This window comes from Erithacus rubecula (genome assembly GCF_903797595.1).
Source record: "Erithacus rubecula genome assembly, chromosome: 2".
In the NCBI taxonomy this organism is placed as follows: domain Eukaryota; kingdom Metazoa; phylum Chordata; class Aves; order Passeriformes; family Muscicapidae; genus Erithacus; species Erithacus rubecula.
Genome location: NC_136685.1, coordinates 54550389 through 54572766, shown reverse-complemented (window position 1 = coordinate 54572766; position 22378 = coordinate 54550389). Strand labels below are relative to the sequence as shown.

The following is a 22378-nucleotide window of genomic DNA, read 5'->3' as shown; positions in this document are numbered from 1 at the left end:
AGCAATTCACAAAAGCTAAGAACTTTTGATACAAAAGGTAAAAATTAATTTCTCTATGAAAGCAGAATGCAGAATTAACTTCTGTACCACATTGAGAAATTACAGAGTAGTGAATCTTGGCAGCAGTTATTATATATCCCTGCCTCAAGGAACAATGTATCTTACTAATGTATGTTTCTATTAATGGAAGTTTTTGATGGGAAAATACTTAACTCATCTCTTTCTCTTGGAAGTGCTCATAAGTGTTTCTCATTCAATGTTCCTTTGTTTTGTAAATTTCACTTCCATCTAGAAGTGCATAAAAATATTTATAACTAGCCACAACAGGGGGATGATATATGTTGTATAGGTATGGAGAGAAATGTTTTCTTTGAACATGTAGTATTCTAGCTCTGAATTTGGGCCTTTAGATGTTTGATGCCTTTGTAGCATTTAAGAATACCATCTGTATATACTCTGTAGTACTAGTCTTGGAATCAACTATATATTGGCTGTTTTATCTCTCAATATATGAGTGCTAGAAGTTAAAGTATGATCAGCTTTTCCAGTCCCTACTTCATGATGTATTTCTGAAAAATGTTATTAAAAGGTTGTCCAAGTGGTTACCAAAATTTTGATACTCAGCATATTAAATGTGATGTTAGACAAGTAGAATGTAAAGTATTCTTTCCTATGTACAGAAATGCTTACAACTATCTGGATTTTGTTTTTTGTCCTTTGAATATATTTATTACTGTGGCATAATTGAAAAAGAAATAAGTACTGTGAGAGAATCCAGAAGCCTGTATCTTAGATTGTGTGAAATGTACTGAACTTCCATCATTGACCTATATGTTTATAAAATATATTCATAAATGATGCTTTGGTGTAATGTACATCAAATACTATACTGTTTAGTCCTTTCAGATGGTCTCCTTTTAGAATTTAATGGGCATGCAAAATACATCTTTTTGTGTTAAAATAAAACAGAATTTAAAGTCACCCCTTCTAAGAAAAAAAATATGCTATTCTTTTGGGGAACACATAAACATAATACTGAGACATCCAGTTGAAGAATACATAAACTTGTGCTTTTGTCTGCAGCAGAGACCTAGAGGCAGAGCTGGATGCCCAAATGATTTGTATTTTTCATGCTGCTATTTTCAGTCTCCTAAGAATCTGTCCTCTGGTTCACTTTAGTTTTGGTAAATTCTGCAATACCATGCTTGACTTCAAGGGTTTAGTGCAGATGTGGAAGAAGAGAGTTCTAAAGTAACTTAGTACAACTTGTACCTGGAGATGGAAAACGAGAGTTCATAATACATGAAGTACTGAGGACTCATTTTAAAACACTGCCTATTCTGTGAATGTTCTTGGCCTAGTACAAGATACTGCTGCAGTGCCTCTGCAGCCTGAAATAGCTGTTTCACTTGATCATGCCTGCAGTACAAATTTTTTATCTACAAACAACCAGGGAAGGTGCTGGTATTCTGTCTTATCACATGTATAAGAAATGTGAAGTATTTTTAGAATATCTTTTTTAGTTTTTTATCATATTAGTAGAGAACATGATCCTGTAACACTGGCAGTCATTTTCCATATGACCTGCACAATGCATTTCACTGGATGAGAGCTTTTAAATCAAATAAGTGGGTTTTTTAACAGTGATGTAGGCTTTTTCCATTCCTCTCTTCCTCTTTAGACTGCTAGGAAATGCTCTTATTCTAAGAAATTTTATTGCAATTATTACTTTACACAACTAGCTGCAAACTTCTAAGGATGTATTTTATGAACCATGATTTATTTGATATCCTGTAAACCTGTGCATTTCATTTACTTTGTAAAATATTTTTTATAAAGTTCTTTTCTATTTGCCAAACAGATACTGTTGAATTGTGGTTTCATAACTAATTGTTGATATGAAGTGGCTGCATTATTACTAGAAGCTTTATACTGGTAAAATACTTAATCACATATGAAAGTTTTGCCAGAATTTTACTTTGTATGCCTTCAAGAAATATTTCATTATAAAGTAAGGTTTTAGAAATTGGGATGATTTTTTGTTGTCAATTCATTAAGTTTTCTAGGTTTAATCAAGTTATTTGTGTTAGAAAAAGTTGAACAAATAGCTTATTTTTTCTCTCTGGCTTTTGGGGTTTTTTTGTTTGATTTCTTCTCCCCTGCCCTCTGAAAATCTTACAAAGCAGGCCAGGTTCTTAGCATTTTATATTTTTCCATGTTAGTAGATTTTTTGCCTAATAAGATTTATTTTCTTTTTAATACATTCTTCATTTTTAGCAGCCATCAGGTGAATTTTAACACAACACAGTTAAAATAGATGTATGTGCTGGTTTTGCCTGGCTTAGAGTCAAACCATGATCTCTTTCAGCACTGTATGTCTCTCAGTGGCTTGTGTTTTATATAAATGGTGTGTCAGCCAGAAAATGAATTGCATTCATTTTAAGCACAAAAATATACCATTATGATAATTTTATCAGAGGGCTTAATAAGGTGGTGTTAAGGATTTATACTGTGTGAGGATTTTACTGGTTGGTTCTTTAATTTTGTTTTCAGTTTTACCATATTAGCTTTCTTGCCACGAAAATGTGTACAGTTAAGGAAGAGTTAATTACTGGTTAAGCACTTTGACTATGTATGGGTTTTACTCATTGATTCTTTAATTTTCTTTTCAGTCTTACCATATTACCTATCTTGCCATAAATGTTGGTAAAGTTATGAAGTTTAATAACTCGGTGTTTGTTTTGTCCCTACTGAATGGAGTTAAACAGGGCTATCTGAGTACTGCTATGTTTATTCAAATGGTATTTTAAAGCAGAGAAAGCTGGATTCATTCATATTAAAACCCAGCAAATTATTTCTTCTTCTGCCAGCTGGCTTCTTTCTCAACAACCAAGATGTTAAGAAAGCAGCTTTTATTAGAAACATTTAATAAGAGAAAATACCATAAATGGGCACTGAGTCAAATAATAACATTGTTGACAACTTCGGTAATTATTAATGGGGCTGTGATAGTATTTCTTGCAACATGAAGAACATTCTTCCTGCCTGAAAGGAGGTTGTGGCAAGAAGGGAACTGGCCTCTTTTCCTGGGCAACCAAGTGACAGGACAAGAGGAAATGGCCACAAGATGCATCAGAGGAGGTTCAGGTTGGAAATCAGAAAGAATTTCTTGGCTGGAAGGGTGGTTAAGCATTACAACTGTCTGTCCAGAGAGCTAGTGGAGTCACAATTCCTTGAAATGTTTAGGAAATGTCTGGATTTGGCACTTAGGCAGTGGTTTAGCTGACAAGGTGGTATTTGTTCAGAGGCTGGACTCAATGATCTCGGAGGTCTTTGCCAACACAGTGATTCTGTGTTGGGTGCAGAAAGGAAATGGATCATGGCTTAAATACCTAGAGTCTATAGCTAAAAGTTAATGAATGATATATAAGGTGAAGCCTAGAGTACAGCCAAATACAGGGGGGACTGGGGGCATTGTGTGGTGTGTGGGGTAGGTGGGGTGGGATTGAACACCTCTGAGTGGTTACCTGATTAGCTGAAGCTCTTTACTCTTTCTAGAGTCATAATGTCCTAATGTCCTTTACCAGCAGGTACAAAGGAATAGGTTTGTATATGTATTTGACAAAATGTGAGTTAGAAGATTTTCTGGTGTCTTATTTTCATAACAAAGAAATAAAAGGAGAAGTATCTAAAAGGAAAAGTATCTTTGGGTGTGTTTTTTATGGGGAACAGGTTACATCCATCTTTCATTTGCGCAAAAAAATAAACCATTTTAAAATTAACTGAAATAATGGGTTTTTTTTCCCCTGGTCCTGGTTTGTTGGTAGCACTAATCATAACATGAGATCACAGTTTATATAGTAACCTACTTGGCTCTTAATAAGACAGATCTACTTCTTACTGTTATTGGTGATGACATTGCCCATTTCTACTAGAATGTGTTTATCTAGGCATGTTCTTAAACTGAAATGCCAATTTTATCCAATCCAGGAGAGGTTGTTCTCTTTGTGTGTAATGCATAAGTCCTGTGTATAACCAAGCCTTTATTTAACTCTTTTGTGTCTTGTGCAAAGAATTTAGTGTTCCTTGTAGCTAAATGAAAGAAGCTTACTATTCCAAGTGTTTACGCAATCTTAATTTCTGCTTAACATTTTTTTTTAAAGACGAAAAAAAGAAGGGAAGAAAGTGTTTGAAGTCATGTATGATTGAAATGCCAGGACTCTCGCAGACCTAAGGAACTGAATATACGTAATCTTTGTCATGAGACTTAACATCTGTAGACAGTGACTGACCTGTAGGATCAAGGCCCTGTTAGTGTCAATTTTTATTTGTATGTCCTGGTCCCTTCTGGGCTTCTACAGGGAAAAAACAGCTGAGCACTCATGTTGCAAAGAAACCATATTGCCGAGTAGACAAGTAAGGGAACTGTAGGAAGCACTAGGGGAACATACTTGTTTGAGACAAGCAAAGTAAGTCTGTTTCAGTTTTGCCTCTGTGCGTGGATAATATCTCATTTTAGCTTTTCTACTTTGTCTGGAGCTATGTGAGAGCAGAATAGATTATCTCTAAGTGATTGCAGGACCCTACCACAATAGAATCCCAGCTTTTGTTTGAGTCTTTTTTAGTGCTACAGTCAAAGAAATGATTGTGCTTTTACATAAATGTAAACTTGATTCAAACTTAGATTGCACATTTAAAAGCTGTAGTGCCATACATGCTTTAAGCATTATTGCCTATGTGTTTTCTACTTACTTCGAGAAAAATATCAGATTGTGTTGTGAGAGTTTTTTATTTCAGATTCAGCTTTCAAATTCTGAAGAATAATGTCTTAGTAATGCTTTTAAGCTGTCTTTAAAACCAGTGTCCTAGAGACATAAGTTTTCATAAGAGAAACCTGAAACTAAGAGATTCAGAAGTAATACACAGCTGACCAATGTGATGGCTTCTAGGTGTGTGTGGCAATGTGGATTGTATTGATTGCAAGGGTAATAAAATTGCATTCTTAGGAAAAAGAGAAATTGCCACCTTGTCAAGTCTTAGAATATTCTATTTTTTGTCTCATGGAATTCATTTTTAATGTGATAACTAGTTTCACTGAAAATATATATTTGCATAATTTGCATAGAGCTACCCTAACACAAAAAAGAAAATGCAAATCATCTTTGTTTAAGCCTGGCAAAAATTACGTAGATATATTTATTGTGACAGAAACAATAAGAATATTTTAACTCTTAGTTTTACTCAATTCACAATAGTAGTAAACTGTGTCTTTGATAATGCTGTGGTTTATGCATGAAGAAAGCAGAGCCTGTTGTGAAAAATAAGTGAATTCATGGTTGGCTATCTTAGCCAACTTTGCTCGTTGTAAAGGTATTTAGCAATGATTTCCCACCGCATGCATTTCAAAAAAAAGATTGCTTCATTTTGTTCTGTTGGTAGTCTTATGTCTTCCTGTTGTAGGAGAATTAATTATTTTTCTTAGAATAGTGTACTTCACCTGGAAACAGTTGTGCTGGAATCACTATTCCTCACTTACTAACTAAGTGCTTCCCATTTTTGTTACAATGTTGTGCTGTTTTTCCTCCTTTGGCCTCTTAGAGATTTAAATAATGCTTAGGAGCTTGTGGCAGAAAGGTCATTAAAACTCTGGTTTTTGTCCCTACTTTGGATTGGCAGTTTTTTATAGCTCACCTGAATTCAGCTTCACTGCTGTCAAGGGGAGGGATGAAACTTCCAATAAGACTGCTTACACTTAAAACTTCACTTTTAACATCTCTTCTATGAAAAACATTTTAATCTTGTTTTTAAGGCCTTGGACAGGAAGGAAGTATTCTCAGAGAACTTATGCTGTGTTTTAGAATGGGTTATTTTCTTAAATCCTCAGGACTGCTCATTTGGTCTTCTCTTGTGTGCATCTTGTTGCATTTGATTTCAAAGCATGCTATACTCTCATGTATAGTGAGAGTGTTTGCATAATACAGCAGGAAGATAAAGAGAAGTGATGTACAGGAATAATTTACACAGAGTTCCATATCTCTTATATAATTTGTTCAAGGGCCACAATCAAGACAAGCTTAGCTTCCAAATTCTTCCTTTCAAGATGAACTGGGGAGGCATCTATTAAGTCATAGTTTTCAGTAGTTTGCTCTGTCCTGTTTCGTTTGATTTCCAAAGGCCAGTATATTCAAACTGTCTTCATTTCCTGGTATTATCTGAAACCTAATTTTTGATAGCAAATTTGAAAGAGACTTCAATTAAAGTATTTGACTGGAAAGGCTCTGTTTGTCTTATGGAGTAGTGTGCACTTAGCAAGAAGTTCATGCAAAGGGGAGATCTTCTCATTTATCTGGGGGAAAAGGGTCTCCCTAGAGTTTACAGTGGTTTAAAGAAGATGAAACACTGGGGAGCTGAGCTCAAAACGTTTGCAGAACGGATTATTTTTTCTGTGTTTGAGTAAATATGTCAGCTAATGGCTTTCCACCATTTTTTTTGTATCAGGTAAAACTTTATATTAATGAAGCTTACTTGCTAACATACATAAAGTAAGAAAAGCAGATTTTTTTTTTGTTGCAGTTATTCAGAAAAACAGGCCTCCATTCTGATAACATTTTCCTGCTACTGTTTACACTGTCAGCTTTGGAGTATAGTCATTTGCTGCAAGATTCCTTGTTAGTCTAAGACTGTTTTAATATAAACTTTCCTCATTAGAATTAAATGCATATTCCTGCACAGAAAAAAACCAGACACATTAAGATGAAGGTCAGGTGTAGTGGTGCAGGACAGATATGGTGGCAGATACCCTCTGCTCCAGTCAAGTGATTCAACACGCATTTTTACTGCTATATTACCTGCAATAGACACCTGCCAATACCAATATTATGCATTATTGAATTGAAAAATGTTTATTGACTTACAGAAATAATAGTATACAAAATATATAATTTTTGAGATAGTTAAACAAAGTGAACTGATGATTGTCTCCTTTCTTTAAACAGAATTTACAAGCCAGTAGTTTGAAGATCTGCAAAATATCACTGGCCCACAATTGAAGTTTAAGGTTCTGACCTAGAGTTTACTGAAGTTAGAGGTAGTGCTTCACTGATTGGAAGCTTTTAGTTGGATTAAGTGACCAAATGCTTTTATTCAATATGACAAAATAGGTTTGACTTTTGGAAGGGTTAAGAATTATGTTGCCTTATGTAATAACTCTCAAGAATTTTAGCATATGAATATCTTGCTTGAAGAAAATTACAAATATTTTATTTTAGGCCTATTTTTCTTCCATTTTGGCTGTGATCTTTTAAGGCAATGAAAAGAGATTTGCCAAATTCAAAATTCTCAATTGACTCAACCAAAAACTTAAGAGCATTAAGGTTTTTTTTTCAAAGGCTGTATTGGATAATATGATGAGTGAAATTTGGGAAGGGCTTTTGCTTTGAAATAGTTGGATATATTGCAAGGAAGTCCATAAGAAAACAGATTTTAACTGCATTATCTTTGTTGCTATGGAAATTAGGACTGGAATTATATTATCTGTAATTTACATGTAGAAAGTGTCTGGAATTTTGGTGTTTATTGCTTTGCAGAAATCAGTTCTGTGCTAGGATTGGTTTAAGATTTTTTTTTTCCTATAGTGGTGAGTATCTTTTCATGGATGTAGTGTAGTTTGAGTACTCAAAATGAGAAGTTATTTTACATTTATATGTTTATGAACATATGTACATGTATTCTTATTTTCATGCACAAAGATGCAACAAAATGCTGGTTCAAACAAATCTGTTGCATTGTTTGCACTGCTTGAGAGTTAGTGTCCATATATAAGCATACAATTCAGTTTATCACTGTGCCAGTAATTTTTCCAAGTCTGTATTTCTAAATACTAAGAAAAAATAAATATTGAAGTTGTAAGTCATCATTGACTTGAGTTTTAATTTTTTTCCTGGAATTTAATAGTTATTTAGAGTAATCAAATATTTCTCTTCTAGCTATTGCATCAGTAAGTCACCCAGGAAATTACACTTCACTTTCTGATTTGTCTTCCTGTTACAGGCAAACTCAAATCTCTTGCTTCCTGCACCATCATCTCTGTCACCACACTCCAAGCTAAGACTACCCAGCGCTCTGAGTGTTCCACTGAATCCTTTGTATTCTTTCACTGCTGAAAGTGGTAAGTTGCTTTATTTTTTCACTCTTTGAAGGGAAGGGGTGGTAACTCCTATGAGGATTTTTTGTTTTCTGCCTTTGAAAGTTTTGCTGTGTAGCTCTTTCAGGGACTAACCCAGTTTTGTTGTATGCAGTACTTTTTATTAAGTGCAGTGTGATACAGTCCAATGCTGATGCATGTTTCTTTGTAATAATTTGTTTTTCTTTAAGGTGTATAAATACTTATCAGTGCTGTAAGTTCGTAGAAGAAGATGAGATTTCCAGCTTTTCTTAATTTAATATTTTGACAGTATTTTAATGCTTACTGAAGTATTTTAAACATGAACAGTCAAAAATAATAGAATTTAAAAGCATATATACTAATATAGAACCATAGTGCTTGATAGTCTGTTGGCTCTAGTTTTTAATCTATTTTTAGATTTTTTTTTCCTAAATATATTTTCTATTGAAAGATTTTGAGAAGAAGATAAGCAATGCAATTATGTACATTTGTGATGCTTACTTTGGTAGTAACATCTGCTTCATTGCTAATCACAGTATTTAATAATAAAATCTATAATTTCATGCTATTTTCTCTTTTTTATGGGCACCTGTAAAATAAGACGGAAAATTGGCACCTTCATTTTTAAGTGTTTTTGTTTTGTATCCTTAAGAAGAGTAAAAAGAATTCCAGAGGGAGGGTGGAATACATAATGAAATAAAAACAGGTAATAGAGATTTAAAATGTAGATTGTAAAGATAGTAATAATCTCTATAATTATATAGAATTGTCTCCTAAAGGCAGACAGGTTTTTTTCACAAATGAAGTTATGATTACTTTTTCTGAGCAACTGGGGAAATGATCCTTAGCAGGGTCTAAAAGATTGACCACTGGTCTCAGAATCACTCTTAGTCACTAATTCACAATGCAAATGGCCATACACCAATTAACTTCAGTATTTTACCTAAACAAATGGGCTTGGAGCTATAATAACATTCATCTGTTGCTGAGTGGATGCATGTGGTTTCCAGAGTGTGTAAATCTTACAGAGGCTGTAGAACACATATGCTTACATATTGTGAATGCTTAAAATAAGTGAGCTAACCCTTTAAATATACTTTTAAGTTGTTCTACATGGCTATTCCTAGTATTGCTCAAACCAAGGAATTTAATTTTCTTGAATTTTACTTTATGCAGAGGCACAGATAAAAGTGTTGATGGAGACTTCCTAAATAGCATGAGCAAACATAGGTGTGTGTTACAGCTGTTCATGAATGCTCTGTGTTTCTGTTTCCAAAACTAACTGATACTTCCAAGATGATCCACGGGTCTGGGATAGTATTTATACAAGGAAAGCAAATAAAAGGAAAATATGTTAAAGAAGAAGCCATGAGAGTAGAAAGATTTTTAAGGGAAGGCAATGATAAAAATACTAATGGGCCATAATTGAAATATATTTTACTGTAAGAAAAGATTTTTTAAATTGTGGACTACTTCTCTGTCATTTTGTGGGCCTCCAAGTTGCTCTACTGTGGTAGACTTCTTTTCAGTGAAACTTGAAATAGATTTGCTAATCTATTTCATCATTCCCCATTAGGTATAAACTGTGAAGATAAGTGCTGGTCTTCATAGTGCCTAACTGCCAGTTAAATTTTGCTTTTCAATAATAGAAAATCGTAGTTAAACACACCTATTGATTTATTGATTGTGCTGGAAGGACAGAGCCTTTATTTTCTGAGTTGGTTTTATATACTAAATGTATTTTCATTTTGTGCTTGTGTTAATTAGGATGTCACATTGTTAACAATTGCCTGTACTAGAGATCCAGCAGATGGTCACAAATTTCTGGAGGTTATTTTGACAGTTCAGTTCTGTCAACTTTTGCATGCATCTTAAAGCAAAATGCAGAATTCCCATTTACATGTGTAAACCTCTGTTAGCAATATGTTTAACCATGTAACTGGTGTATGTGCATGCTCTAATAGTTTGGTATGGTGGTAGCTGATATCTGGTAGGATGGGCTGTGTAGTAGCCTGAATATATGCAGCCCTTTCTTTTTAAATGGCAGTTCAATTGTCTTGGTCTTGCCTGAGGTAGGAAACAGTGGAAAAAACAGTGTTTCCATCTATGGGCATATATGGGCAGTAGCAGTAATACAGCAGATCTTTCCTGACTTCTAAATCTTTTCATATCCAGATACATTTGCAGAATTAGCTCTTTGTGACTTTGTAATACAGTACTTGAAATAAAAGTGATATTCACTGCTGTGGCTTTTAAATATGTGTGCTCATTTTATCAAATGTGTTCTGTATACCCTGACACATTGTATGTTTTGGCTTTTCTTTAAGTGCATGATTTCACATGTTTATAGGCTTTAACAAAGCCCCCGCCTGATTGTACTACTTGCTCTGCTCTTTCCCCATTTCCCTCAAGATCAGTTAGCTCATGGATACTGAGGCAAGACTGCCTTTGTTTCCAACCAGTTTGCTCTAAATTAAGTAATTAATTGTTTAATGATCTGATAGAAAGCTTCAGTATCCTCCTCAAGGACAGAATATTCGTTATGTGAGATGAGTAAAGACAAGATTGTGATATTATTGACTGTGGAGCCCAACCCTTCTCCTTAAAGTCGATTCTCTTAGAGCTCAGGACTGTCCATTTGGGTTTTGAGTATCCCTAAGGATGGAGACTCCAAAACATCTCTGGACAACCTATTACAATATTTGACTGTTCTCACAGGAAATTAAATTATACTTTGTGTCTTTTAGTCTGCATTGATGCATGGGATTATTTCTCCCCTAGTTCAGGACTTGGCATTTCCCCTTGTTGAACCTCAAGATATTCTTGTTGGCCCATTTGTGTGGCCTGCTGAGGTGTCTCTGAATGGCAGCATGTCCCTCTGCTGTATCAGCCCCTCCTCCCAGATTTTTATAGTCTGCTAATTCATTGAGGGTGTGCTCAGTCCTGTCATCCAGGTCATTAATGGAGAAGTTCAAGTGTGGACTCAGACATCAACCTGTGGAGTGCACCATGGGTCTAAAGTCTCAGTTAGATTTCACGTGAGGGGTTGCAAACCTCTAAACTCTCCAGCTCAGCCAGCTTCCAGTTTCCTGCACTGTCTATTTTACACAGTCACACTTGAGCTGTTCATCTGTGAGAATGTTATAGGGACAGTGTTGAAAGTCTGGCCAAATTCAAGGTTAACAACATCTACTGCTTTCCAATTGATTCTATGCATTGCTGGGCAAGAGAGAGTTTTGTCAAGAGCATGGTTAGAAATAATAGAAAATAGTCAAATAGTAATTTAGCAAAACAATAGTAATTATCAAATTACTATTTGTCAAATAGCAATTAGCAAATTAAGTGCCACAAAGCAGTTACAAGACATGGATCTACTTATTTTTATTTGCTATGTACAAAGCACTTCATTAGAGGTATTTCATCAGATTTAACAATTAATTTAAGAAAATGTACATTGTGTGCTTTCCTCTCACAAAGATTGTTTTAAATTTAAGGGAAAAGCATGGTACTTAGGTTTCCTTACCTTCTGTCATGATAGTCTGTTAGCTAAAATTTTTCATCAAGAATGTGACTCGTTTTGCCACATCAGGATAATATTTGTGTGTGTTTCAGTATAGTTGTAGCTGTGCTCATAGCTATTTCAATAATTTGAAAAGTTTGCTAGATGTTTGTCTCGGGAGAAAGTCATCCCCTTTGAGTTTTATATCTGTAATTTAGATTCATGAAGTCTTATGGGTGTAAGGAATCTGTCCCTAAAGGTATGTAATATTTAAGGTTGCTGAACTTCTTTCCTTCCTCCTTTCCTTTTTTTCTTCCCTTCCTTGGTAATATAAGTTGATTAAGATCTGTCTTTAATAGTCAGAATTGAAGTTTTACCTTGCCAGTGCTGTATAGCTCTGGCTACACTGGTACTTTGTGCTAGTTTTATCATTCGTGGCCTGTAGTGCTGTTCTGCAGCACTGCACTGTAGTGTTACTCAAGACTTTGTCTTAAACATTCCTCTCTTTCTTCTCATATGCTCCGCTTTCATTACTTTCAGGATGACCCATTTCCTAGTTGTTACTTTTAAACAAATAGGGAAGTAGCAAAAGCTCCAGATTTTCAATTGCTCATTCTAGCTGGCAGACATTAAAATTCCCTCTGGTGTTTTTTTTTGTTTGTTTGGTTGGTTGTTTTTTTTGGTTTTTCTTTTTTTTTTTTTTGGGGGGGGGGGTGTTTTTTTTTTGGTTTTTGGGTTTGGTTGTTTTTTTTTTTTTTTTTTTCTTTCCTCCTTAAGACTGTGAACATCTTTGGACAGTGAAATCACCTTCCTATAAGACACTGTTTTGCAGGTCTGTGGCATGCCATGAAAGAAATATCCGGCATCTTTGGGCTTTATTCAACAGTGACTCTTCAGTAACTACTGTTATGTTCAGGACATGCTTTCTAAAATAAGATTCAGGTTTCAAGTCATTGTAATTAACAGTGACCCTAATTGTTAATTATGTGGGAGATTGAAGCTTGACTATAAATACTACATGGATCTGTTCACTGAAATTTGGACTTCAATAAAACCAGTTAATTAAACTTGCTCTTAAAAATTAATTACGTATGTGCTAGAAACATGATGGTTCTTGTATCTTTAAAGAAAATCTCAAAAACAAAAAACACAACATTTTGGCAGGGTTGAGAACAATTAGAAATTTTCTCTCCATTAACACAACTGACAGTCAAAGGTGTTTTCCACCTATATAAAGGGAAAGCTTCAAAGCACTCTTTATTGCTCTCTAAAGATATTAACAAAACTGACTTCAAATTATAGGCCTCTGTTACATTTGATAGACTATTTAAAACTGCTTCTTTCAGACTCAATCAAATGGTGAAATAGATTTCCACATCAAAGATATCAGAAATATTTCTGCATCAATTAAATGTTCTTAAAATACCATTTTTATTCTTGGGGTTTTTTTTAGAATCAGAAAATGGAGAGACACAAAGTAGCAAAATTCACATTGTGCAGAGATGCTGCAGAAACACATTAAAGTTGCCATCTCATATGTATGTTAAATCATTGATTTTTTTTTTTCCCAGTGTTTCATACTTTCTCCCCAACTCTGTAACATCTGTCCTTCAGTACTGCAACAGCCCTGGAGGAATTGGATGGGTTTGGTTTTTTTGGTGGGTATGTGCCTTTCACATAATTTTGTGCCACTCAAGGAACAAGGTCTGCAGAAAGCTTGTTCAGTATGACCTTACTCTTTTCATCTCTTACTAAGAAACTCCTAGGGGAAAGAAAACTTATACAAACTGTAATTGAAAATATATCAAATGAACATTGAATTCAATTTCATTATTCTAATAACTTATTTTTTCTAATTTGAGAATAATCATCAATAAAGTATTCCCAAGAGATACTTAGAAAGACAAGTCCAAGTATAAGGTGAAATACAATAGTTGTAGTATCTCTTGAAAGAAGTGGTTAAAAGACCTAACATGACTAGAAGAAGCCATGTGGCTTCTAGAAGAGCCATCTTCCCCTCACTACTGTGCTGAAAATATGTAATTTTGACCTTGGGAGGGAACATTTTTGTTTGGAGGGAGTGCCAGTGGGAGTGCCTGTTGAAGAAATGTGTTACTGGGATCCAATCCATGCAGACAAATTGAATGGCACACAAATCACTGAATACATACTTTTTTTTTTTTTTTTTTTCATCCTAGGATATTAGTGTTAATACTGTATTTTAACAAATAATTTTTTAAACATAGGAGTGAAATATCTTCCAATTCACTTTTTAAGAGAAATATCTTGAGTGTGTAAAAGACTTCTGGCCAAGAATATAAACATAAGGAAATAACTGTATTTTGTTTTGAAAGAATTTGGGTATATCTGTTGCCTGTTGAATTGTGATGTGTGCTGCCTCATTAGCCCACCCAGCAGCTTCATTTAGATTTGCTGTGATGGTGAAAGCAATTAAGCCTGCAGGGCTGCACAGATCAGAGCTATGGAAATGGTGTAGCAATTTGCCATAATGTCTAAGCCCCATTGACAGTTATCTTTTTGTCCCCAAATCTTTCTAAAACTGGGGCAAGTTTTACGGTGAAGAGAACCAAATACACACCTAAAAATATCTTAGAACCCACATTATTAGTTGTAAGTGGTTTGAGTGTAGTACTATCTGTTAGGAGGAATAAGTAATGATAGGAAACTAATTTTATTATATTTATGAAAAAACTTACAGTAGAGAAGTAGGTAATGTATAATAATTTCACTAAATTTCTCAATTTCTTTAGCATTGGTGCATCTGCTAGCCTTTTTTTGTGTTACTGACTGAGAAAATAATGAAATGATGTTATGAGGCCTGTGCAAAATGGTTTAGTAGTCTTTGCATTGGTTGCCTGATCTATTTATCTTTTCTGTTTCTTCTTCCTACTACTACTCTCTCCTTCTACAGAGGGAGAAATGCAAATTTCTTGTCCACTAAGGGATAGCCCTAATGGCCTTGATGTGATCAGGCAGTCCAGTGGGTGAAATATGTTTTGATTAGCAGTCTGCTACCCATTAAGTCTGGAACTGGAGAGAAATGCAGAACACTTTTAGTATGTCCTGTAGAGGTGCTGCCAACATAGGAAGTGATACATGAGAATAAATGCTTGCAGAGTGGTTAACTTCCTGCAAGTACAATCTGCTGCTAGTAGATTATGTCATGTGTTTGAAAGAGGGGAATGTGTATCAAGATGAAAGAAATAAGTGCCTAGTACTTGTCTTTCACTTTTCATTTATTTTTCTATGTTCTTACACAATTTGCTGTCTTCCTGCTCTGTCCCATATCTGAAGAACTAATTCTGCCCAACATGCTTTTCAGAAATTTAACCTTCAAAAAATTTTCAACAGACCTTTTCTAATATTTTTATGGGAATGGATATTTTTTAATATGACTCTTTTCATTTAATTATTCTAGTGGGACACTGATGCCAAAAAATAAAAAAATTTGCCTAGTATTTTCTTCTACATTCCTAAATGTAGAAATGTGATTTGTTTTCTGTTATTACAAGAAATAACTTATTGCAACTTAGCAGAATTCTCACATTTTCTGTAATTTGTAGGATGTAATTGATTTTAACTCTGTGGGCTGGATCAAGTATGTATGTTTTCTTTCTTCTGGAAACTGAATTCAAGTTTCCCACCGCCACTTGGTCTGGATAACAGTAATGCAGAATACTAGCACTTTTTAAGTGAGGAAACTTGACTTATTTTAGTTCCTTGATTTTTGAGTGCATTATTCTGTTGTGGGATTTTTCCTCCTATTAACCAGAGATAAGCATACCTTTACTAGCCTTTGTTTTAGACATTACTGCATAATCACTGATGATTTATTAAATGAGTTAAGTTTTAGATCCAGTTAGCTGATTTTATTTTCAAAAGATGGTAGGAGAACTGAGTAGAGAGAAATCACCAGCTCAACACCACAGATCAGCTCTCAGCAAGTGTCAACTGACATAATTACACTGATGTGTGCTAAAAGTATTCTTACCATAAGCAGAAGAGCATTAAGTCAAAAGTACTTTTTATATATGTCTGTTAATTTGAATGGGAACTCCCCTGGGGAAAATGATCATTCATTTTAAGATATTCATATCTCTCACTTTGACTTAAGGGAAATGTGTAAGAGAAGGGAGAAAGAAAATAAAACTTTTTTTGTGTTATTATTTGCTTATAACGCAATGGAAGAACTGAAAAATGCAGCTTACAGATATTTTTCTCAAAGGTAATTTTCTTTTAAAACTATAGGAACCTCTATCACAAGATGTTTTTGTTCTTTTTTAATACCTCCTTCTTTTATAAACTATTTGACTATACCATTTACATTTTGAAGTAGCTGTGACTCAGTTTCTTCAGTGCAAATAGATTACAAAGGCTCATGATGTTCCAGTTTACAGCTGACTTTGGCAGTAAATAAAAATTAAGAGTATCAGGACACACCTGTACCTTCATCATGGCTTAGAGGCAGCTCAGGCCATTCTGCAGGGGAAGGAACTTTCTCAGAGTCCTGTGACCCTGCTGTGCTGCCACATCACTGGACAATGTCAGAGTTCTGGCTCAAGGCACAAATACAGGACCTTGTTTTGAGGCAGAAGAGCTGGGTGTTTACATTTATAAAATGAATATTAAAAATCACTTCTTAATTTGAAAACATAACTTATATAAATAGATTCATCTAACCACAGAAATGTTCCAACAGAATAGTAAAGGCACAGAGACATAACCATTAACATTAATGACAACGTAGTTCTTCTATTGTAAAAGGTTGCTTATCCAGTTTCTTCTATCTGATTGATAAGATGTTATGAATGTCAGAAGAGTTTTTATTTTCTAGTTAAACTTGCTAGAATTGTTTATATTGAGATCAAAGATACACATGTTCCTTTATTATATGTTCTTTTTCATGTTTCTTCTAGGTAAGTTAATTAAAATATTTCTCTAAAAATTACACTAAATACAGAGCACAATAACAGCAATCTTTGAAGATTCCAAAAACTTTATCTAAAGAACACCATTTATATTTACTTGAAATTGGTGTATGTTAGGGTAATTACTGCTGAGCCTTCAGGCTAAAGGAAGTACTCTCAGCCAAATTATACAAGGGTGTGGATTAAATGAAGCATTACTCTCTGTTTGGCAGCAGTGGATATAAATTGCAAAATCAGGGTGTGACGTAGTACTGTGGAAAGTGTGTGCCAAAAGTGATTTGGCCTAAGTGTGCCCTTACTTTCTCAGTTATGTGGATCTTAAAACAACTGAATCTAATTAATTCCTAAGTAGAGAGGTCCTGTTAACTGTTTTGACTCTGAGCTTGTCTGTAATTTTGGGCTATTGAGCCATGAGACAGCAACATGCTTGAATGGTCACAGAGGGAGAAACAGTCCTTCTGCCAAAGACTGTGCCATAAAGCATCAGTTCTCTTGTTCAGCAGAAAGCTCACATCAGCAAGGATGCTGTCTGTACAGCAATAAACATGAGTGAATAAAATGGGGAGATTGATTTCTGCTTTTATTGCCCCAATCCTTCTGTTCCTGTCATTTACAGAGGAGCGGGGAGGACTGTGCAAACACCCCGCTAGCACAAGAGGGAGACATCTCTGTCTCCCAAGAGGAGACCAAAGTACTTTGACTTCACTGCCAGTTTTGACAAATTAGCAAAACCTAAGTGCATCAAAAAATAATAAGATGTATGTTTTAAGCATACATTATCCATCCCATTCTGGTACACATGCATACTTTTTCAACTGCTTTAAAAAGCCTTTGCTAATTTTGTCGATAGATTTTTATGTGTGAAGAAACTATACTTCCATAGATTCATATGCATCATGTTACTTCATTGAAGCAACGATTTTAGTGAGAGCAAACTTCCCTGACATGATTAATTCTATTAATATAACACCTTTAAAGTTAACTTTGGATGTATGTGCTCTGCAGTAGGTTGTGGTACTGATGCATTTTGGTCATTGTAGTTTGATACAGATCATGTTGGTCCTGTAGCAACTAATGATAGAGGATGGTGGCTTGGGAAAGCATTAAGAAAGCAGAAGGCAGGTACAGAGAAGTGGGGGCTTCTATGAGTGTGTAACAGACTTTGCTGCTGTCACACAGTAGTCTGCTGTTATATACAGAGCTGGCCTCAATGTGCTGCCTTGATCCAGGTGAAATTAGAGTTTCACTGGAGTCTGCATGCTCATTGTTAGCTTGCTTTCTTAACCTTCTAGCTCACTGGAGGTTCTAAGGAACAGTGACTTGTTGCTTGTTGGCCTCAAATGAAGCACTAGAATTCTCCTAAAACTCTGCTTCTGAAAACTTATATTTGGGTGTTTTCTGCAACCTTATGGTGTGCAGTGAAGCAAAGATTGCAGAGCTTCTTTTCATGTTTTCCTCCCACAATTAGGACTCAGTTTCTTTAGTTATTAGTTCCTCAGGCAAAGAAAAAAGATTCAAATGACAAACAGGCCAATTAAAAAAAAAATTCTTTTAGTGTCTCCGCTGCTCACTTGACCCTGGGCTTTTTTCTGGCTTGTTGGACAGTCCCTTTGCAGAAGGCAAATTAATGGACAATGTAACAGATAATATTCAACACTGTGTGTCATCTAAAGATTGATTCCAGCATACTGCATCCCCATATGATTCTAGATACCACATCCCCTTGTCATATCCTGTCAATCTCTACTCCAGCTGTCTCTCTATGCTAGCTTCTGGTGCCTTGCTAATTGGGTTCTTTTACCAATTAGCTGAAGGGTGTTGCAGTGGCATATCTTGATGCAGGTCTTTCTGGAATCCTTTCAGAACCTGACTGGTCAAAGGAAGCAGACTGCTGCAGCTAATATGCCACATAATAGAATACAGAAAATTGGAGCTTCTTTCAAAATATGCATTGAGCATCTTTTGGTGTGACAAATTGCCTAGTAGCAATTGGAAATGTCATGAGAATTCATTGGCCAAACTTCTGGTTGTCATTATGCACCTGCAGAGCGCAATAAGATTCACTTTGTGAGGTATTGTATTTTCAGGTGAAGACCTTGAATAGGTTTCATTTTGCTACTCCTTGCATCTTTGAGTTTTCATTAATGGATAATCACATTTAAGCAAAGTTCATCTCTGCAGTAGAAGTGGAGGTGGGGGGGGGGGTTGTGACTGCCTTAATACAGAGGAGGTATCCATGAGGTGTGTCACCTCTTCTACTAGTTCAGGAAAATCTTGTAACAGACTTATGCATGTTGTTAGTTGAAGAACTGTTGTGAGCCAGGCCCTAGCTAAACCTAAGCTGGTCTTTCTTTCCTATGAAGATTCCAAGCATGTTCTTGGAATTTTTCATTTTTGAAATAACTTAAAATGCAAGTTCTGTATGTGTGTGTATATATATATAGATTAACTAATGGCAACTTTTCACCTTTTGTGTCCATCAGTTTAATCTAATGTAATGTATGTTCTGCCAAATTATATTTGCTTTGGATTTGGCTGCTTCTGCATAAAAAACAGCAACTAGAGGAGAAGAAATGTAATTGTTCTGCTGTTATTTGCAAGATTTGGAGTGCAGTCCCCACCTAATGCACATCTATAATATACCACATCCTGTATACCTTGATAACAACAGTACTTTATTGGAAATTTGTTTTTCTTCTAGTACAGAACATAAAGGAAACTTCCATCTTTGTTTGCTACTCACACATGTAAAGGATCTTCAGCAGCTGAAACTGGTTTTAATTAAGACTCTTCCTGCAAATCAGCTTTTCTTACCAAAACAATTTTCAGAGTAAGTTCCAGGAATCACTCAAAGAGAACTAGGTGTGTCCAGGGTTGTCTGTATCACCAGTTCTTGAGTTAATAATTGGCATGTAAGCGTGTGCAAAAACCATCTAGGAAGGTTTACTGAATAAGGCTATTAAAACATATGCTTTGAAACTTCCAAACTTAAGAGTGTTACTAGACAATTTTCTGTGTTTTTCAGTTGTTTGGTCCTTTTGAAGAAGCAAATGTTTGTAGCAGTTGGCAATGAAGTCAGTTTTAAAGAAACTCATATCATTCATAATGCATAGAAATGGGTGGTTCCTTTTAGAAAAGGCAATGGAGAAGAATTTCCTGTTCTTGAATATTCAGACCTTAATTGCCTTTCTCTTACTGATGATTATGGAAACTTAGCACTTGTTGCTTTTGTCTGGGTTTTGACTTATTGAAGATTCTGTATGAGCATAGTCAGTAGTGATTTTAGCTGCAACTGGTAGTCAAACCAGAGGGGATGGGTCATATAATTAGGCCTACATGTTAAAGTACTGTAGTTTTTAACAGTTTGGCAGTACCTATATGATGATGTGAAAAAGCTAATATGGTATTGTATTATGTACTTAAAATGTATTTCATGTTACTTTAAAAAATATTTAGTCAAATGGTAATTCTTCATTCAAAATTTAATTTTCATTATTAGTTTTGTTTACATCTTTTGATTTGCAGTGCAAATAGTCTTGCTTGCAAAATTCCTATACAAACAAGATAATAATTCACTGGATAGATCTGTTACTTCTATTTTCTGGATTGCTTCTGAGATAGTGAAAATTCTTATTGTGTTCTAATCCCAGCTGTGGCATTTTGTGTTCCTGATTGAACCTTGAAGAAAATTCTGTTCCCTCCAGGATAATCCAGAGTTTTAGAAATGTGTTCTTAGCCTAAAGCTGGGCACATCCACTCTTTATGAATCTGCCTATCTTTATTTGCCTTCTTTTACCTCTCTTCAGATCAGGTACCACTGTTGTAAGTTAAAGGGATATTGCCTCCTAACTATGTTCATTGGAAACATTTTCCATGCTTGTTTATTTTGTGTATCCCCCACTTAAGACCCAAATGTTCTAAAAATCCACTGCTGTAAAAGCAGTGACAGCTTGCTGTTGCATTCTATAAAACTTTGCAGATCTTGTAGGTAAAGGAAACTGAAAAATCAATATCATTGAAATCTATGCCCAGCTGGATCTTCAATGTGTTGCTTTAATGTTGGACATAACATTTCAGTATCTTTCCCTCTGTAACATATGATACCAGTATTAGTCTCAAGTGCTTTTTCATATGTTATTTACAAGGAAATATATCCAGGTATTTGAACCAAAGTGGATGCAGGCCGTTATTTAATTTTCCTATACAACTGGATAGGAATTAGAAAGGGCATGTTCTAATCACTGATACGTAGAAAAATTTTTTCTAAAAGTAGTTAGTTCATAATTTTTCTGAAAACTCAAAATGCATGTGGGATAACTCTCATGGAGTAATTTGGTTTCACTACACACATATTTCCATGAAATATCTGACCAGTCTAATTTCTGCACTACAAAGTGGAAAGAAAACTTGGAAATGTATTTTTAAAAAAGTCTTCTCTTTCTGAATGTCAAAGTTTGTTTGCCATGAACGTTCTTCCTTACTCTTTTGATTTGAGACCAAATTTGAAATCTTATGTGATGCTTTCCTGATATAGTGTCTGCCAGTGGTCCTGCATTTTTCAGGTTTGATAATGCTTTAATTTTTTGGCTATTTTGTGTAATTTTCTGGTAATACTTTGTCAAAAATGATATTCAGTACTGGCTGAAAGTGCTAATGTCATAGAGAAAGTAGTGGCTATTCTGGTCGTGATAAAAATCTGAAATATCAAGCTGACTTATTTTTTCCAGCATACTGCACCTGATGCTGGTGATACTGTTTTACCCTGAATGTAAATGTTAAAAAATGCTACATAAGTTCTTCAAGCAGTTACAAGATTTGAATTTTTTTTAGATTTTTTTTCCAGTCACGATGTAATTTGACATTGTGAGACTTACTGGGTAGTATAGAAATTCAGTAGTTTATGTAGTAGCTGGTTGTTTTTACTTAGTTGACAAGACTTTGTGTTGCAAAGATGTGTTAATGGCTGATTTGGAAAGATATTTGTGGTGTTCTAAGTACATTTTCTTACAAGCTTTCCACTTGTATAATGGCAAGCTAATTTGATTTGAGTAACTGTGAGTAGCAAGCCATTGCTGAATTCCTGTTGTGGGAAGAACCATGTGAAAAAGATTACTTTGTTTTCCTTCCTTTCCTTGTATAATTTTCATTTTTGTCTTTTATCTGTAGTTAAGTATGTTTTTTTAAAGACACAAGTAGAGTAATGAGGTCATAAGATACTTGAATATGAGAGCTGCAGATAGAGTTAAATTCTAAATAACTATTACATAGGAATTGCCTGTATTAATAAATAGAATTTAACTGTTCTACATATTTGTAGAAAACAGATAATAATAAATCCTGCTTAAGAGGTCCATTTCCTCTGATTCAGGGAGGATAAGTTAAAGTAGAAGCAAAAATATTACTAAACCCAAAAGTGAAGGTTGCTGCTTCAGTGTTGGGTATCTATGATTCCAAGGGACTGCAGTTTTTACGTTTAATGAAGTGTTTTTTGATAGGGAGCACCACAAACTACATGTAATAGAATACAAAATAAGTTTCCTCTCTTTTTTTTTTTTTTTTTAGTTTGTTTGCTTTTAAATAGTCCAGGTGAGCTTAGCAAAAGTAATAATGACTTTCTCAGGATATCTGCAGCGCTAGAAGAAAAATAAGTCTTATTAATACAAAGAATGCGTCATAGTCTGCATTTTCCTTACATCTTTATCTGCTATCTAAAACTTGTAAATAATGCTGCCAATCTGATTTCAGAAAGCTGATGGTATCTGTGCA

At 34.9% G+C, this 22378-nt stretch overlaps 1 protein-coding gene across 3 annotated transcripts in view; it reads left to right on the top strand.

The window, feature by feature from the left end:
- Positions 1-22378, top strand: part of AHI1 (Abelson helper integration site 1) — an 88983-nt gene that overhangs the window by 35355 nt on the left and 31250 nt on the right. For all 3 annotated transcript variants that reach the window (XM_079298873.1, XM_079298874.1, XM_079298875.1), the window contains exon 19: positions 8050-8167. In XM_079298873.1, the coding sequence (XP_079154999.1) occupies positions 8050-8167 (118 nt within the window). The remainder of the gene's footprint in view (positions 1-8049; positions 8168-22378) is intronic.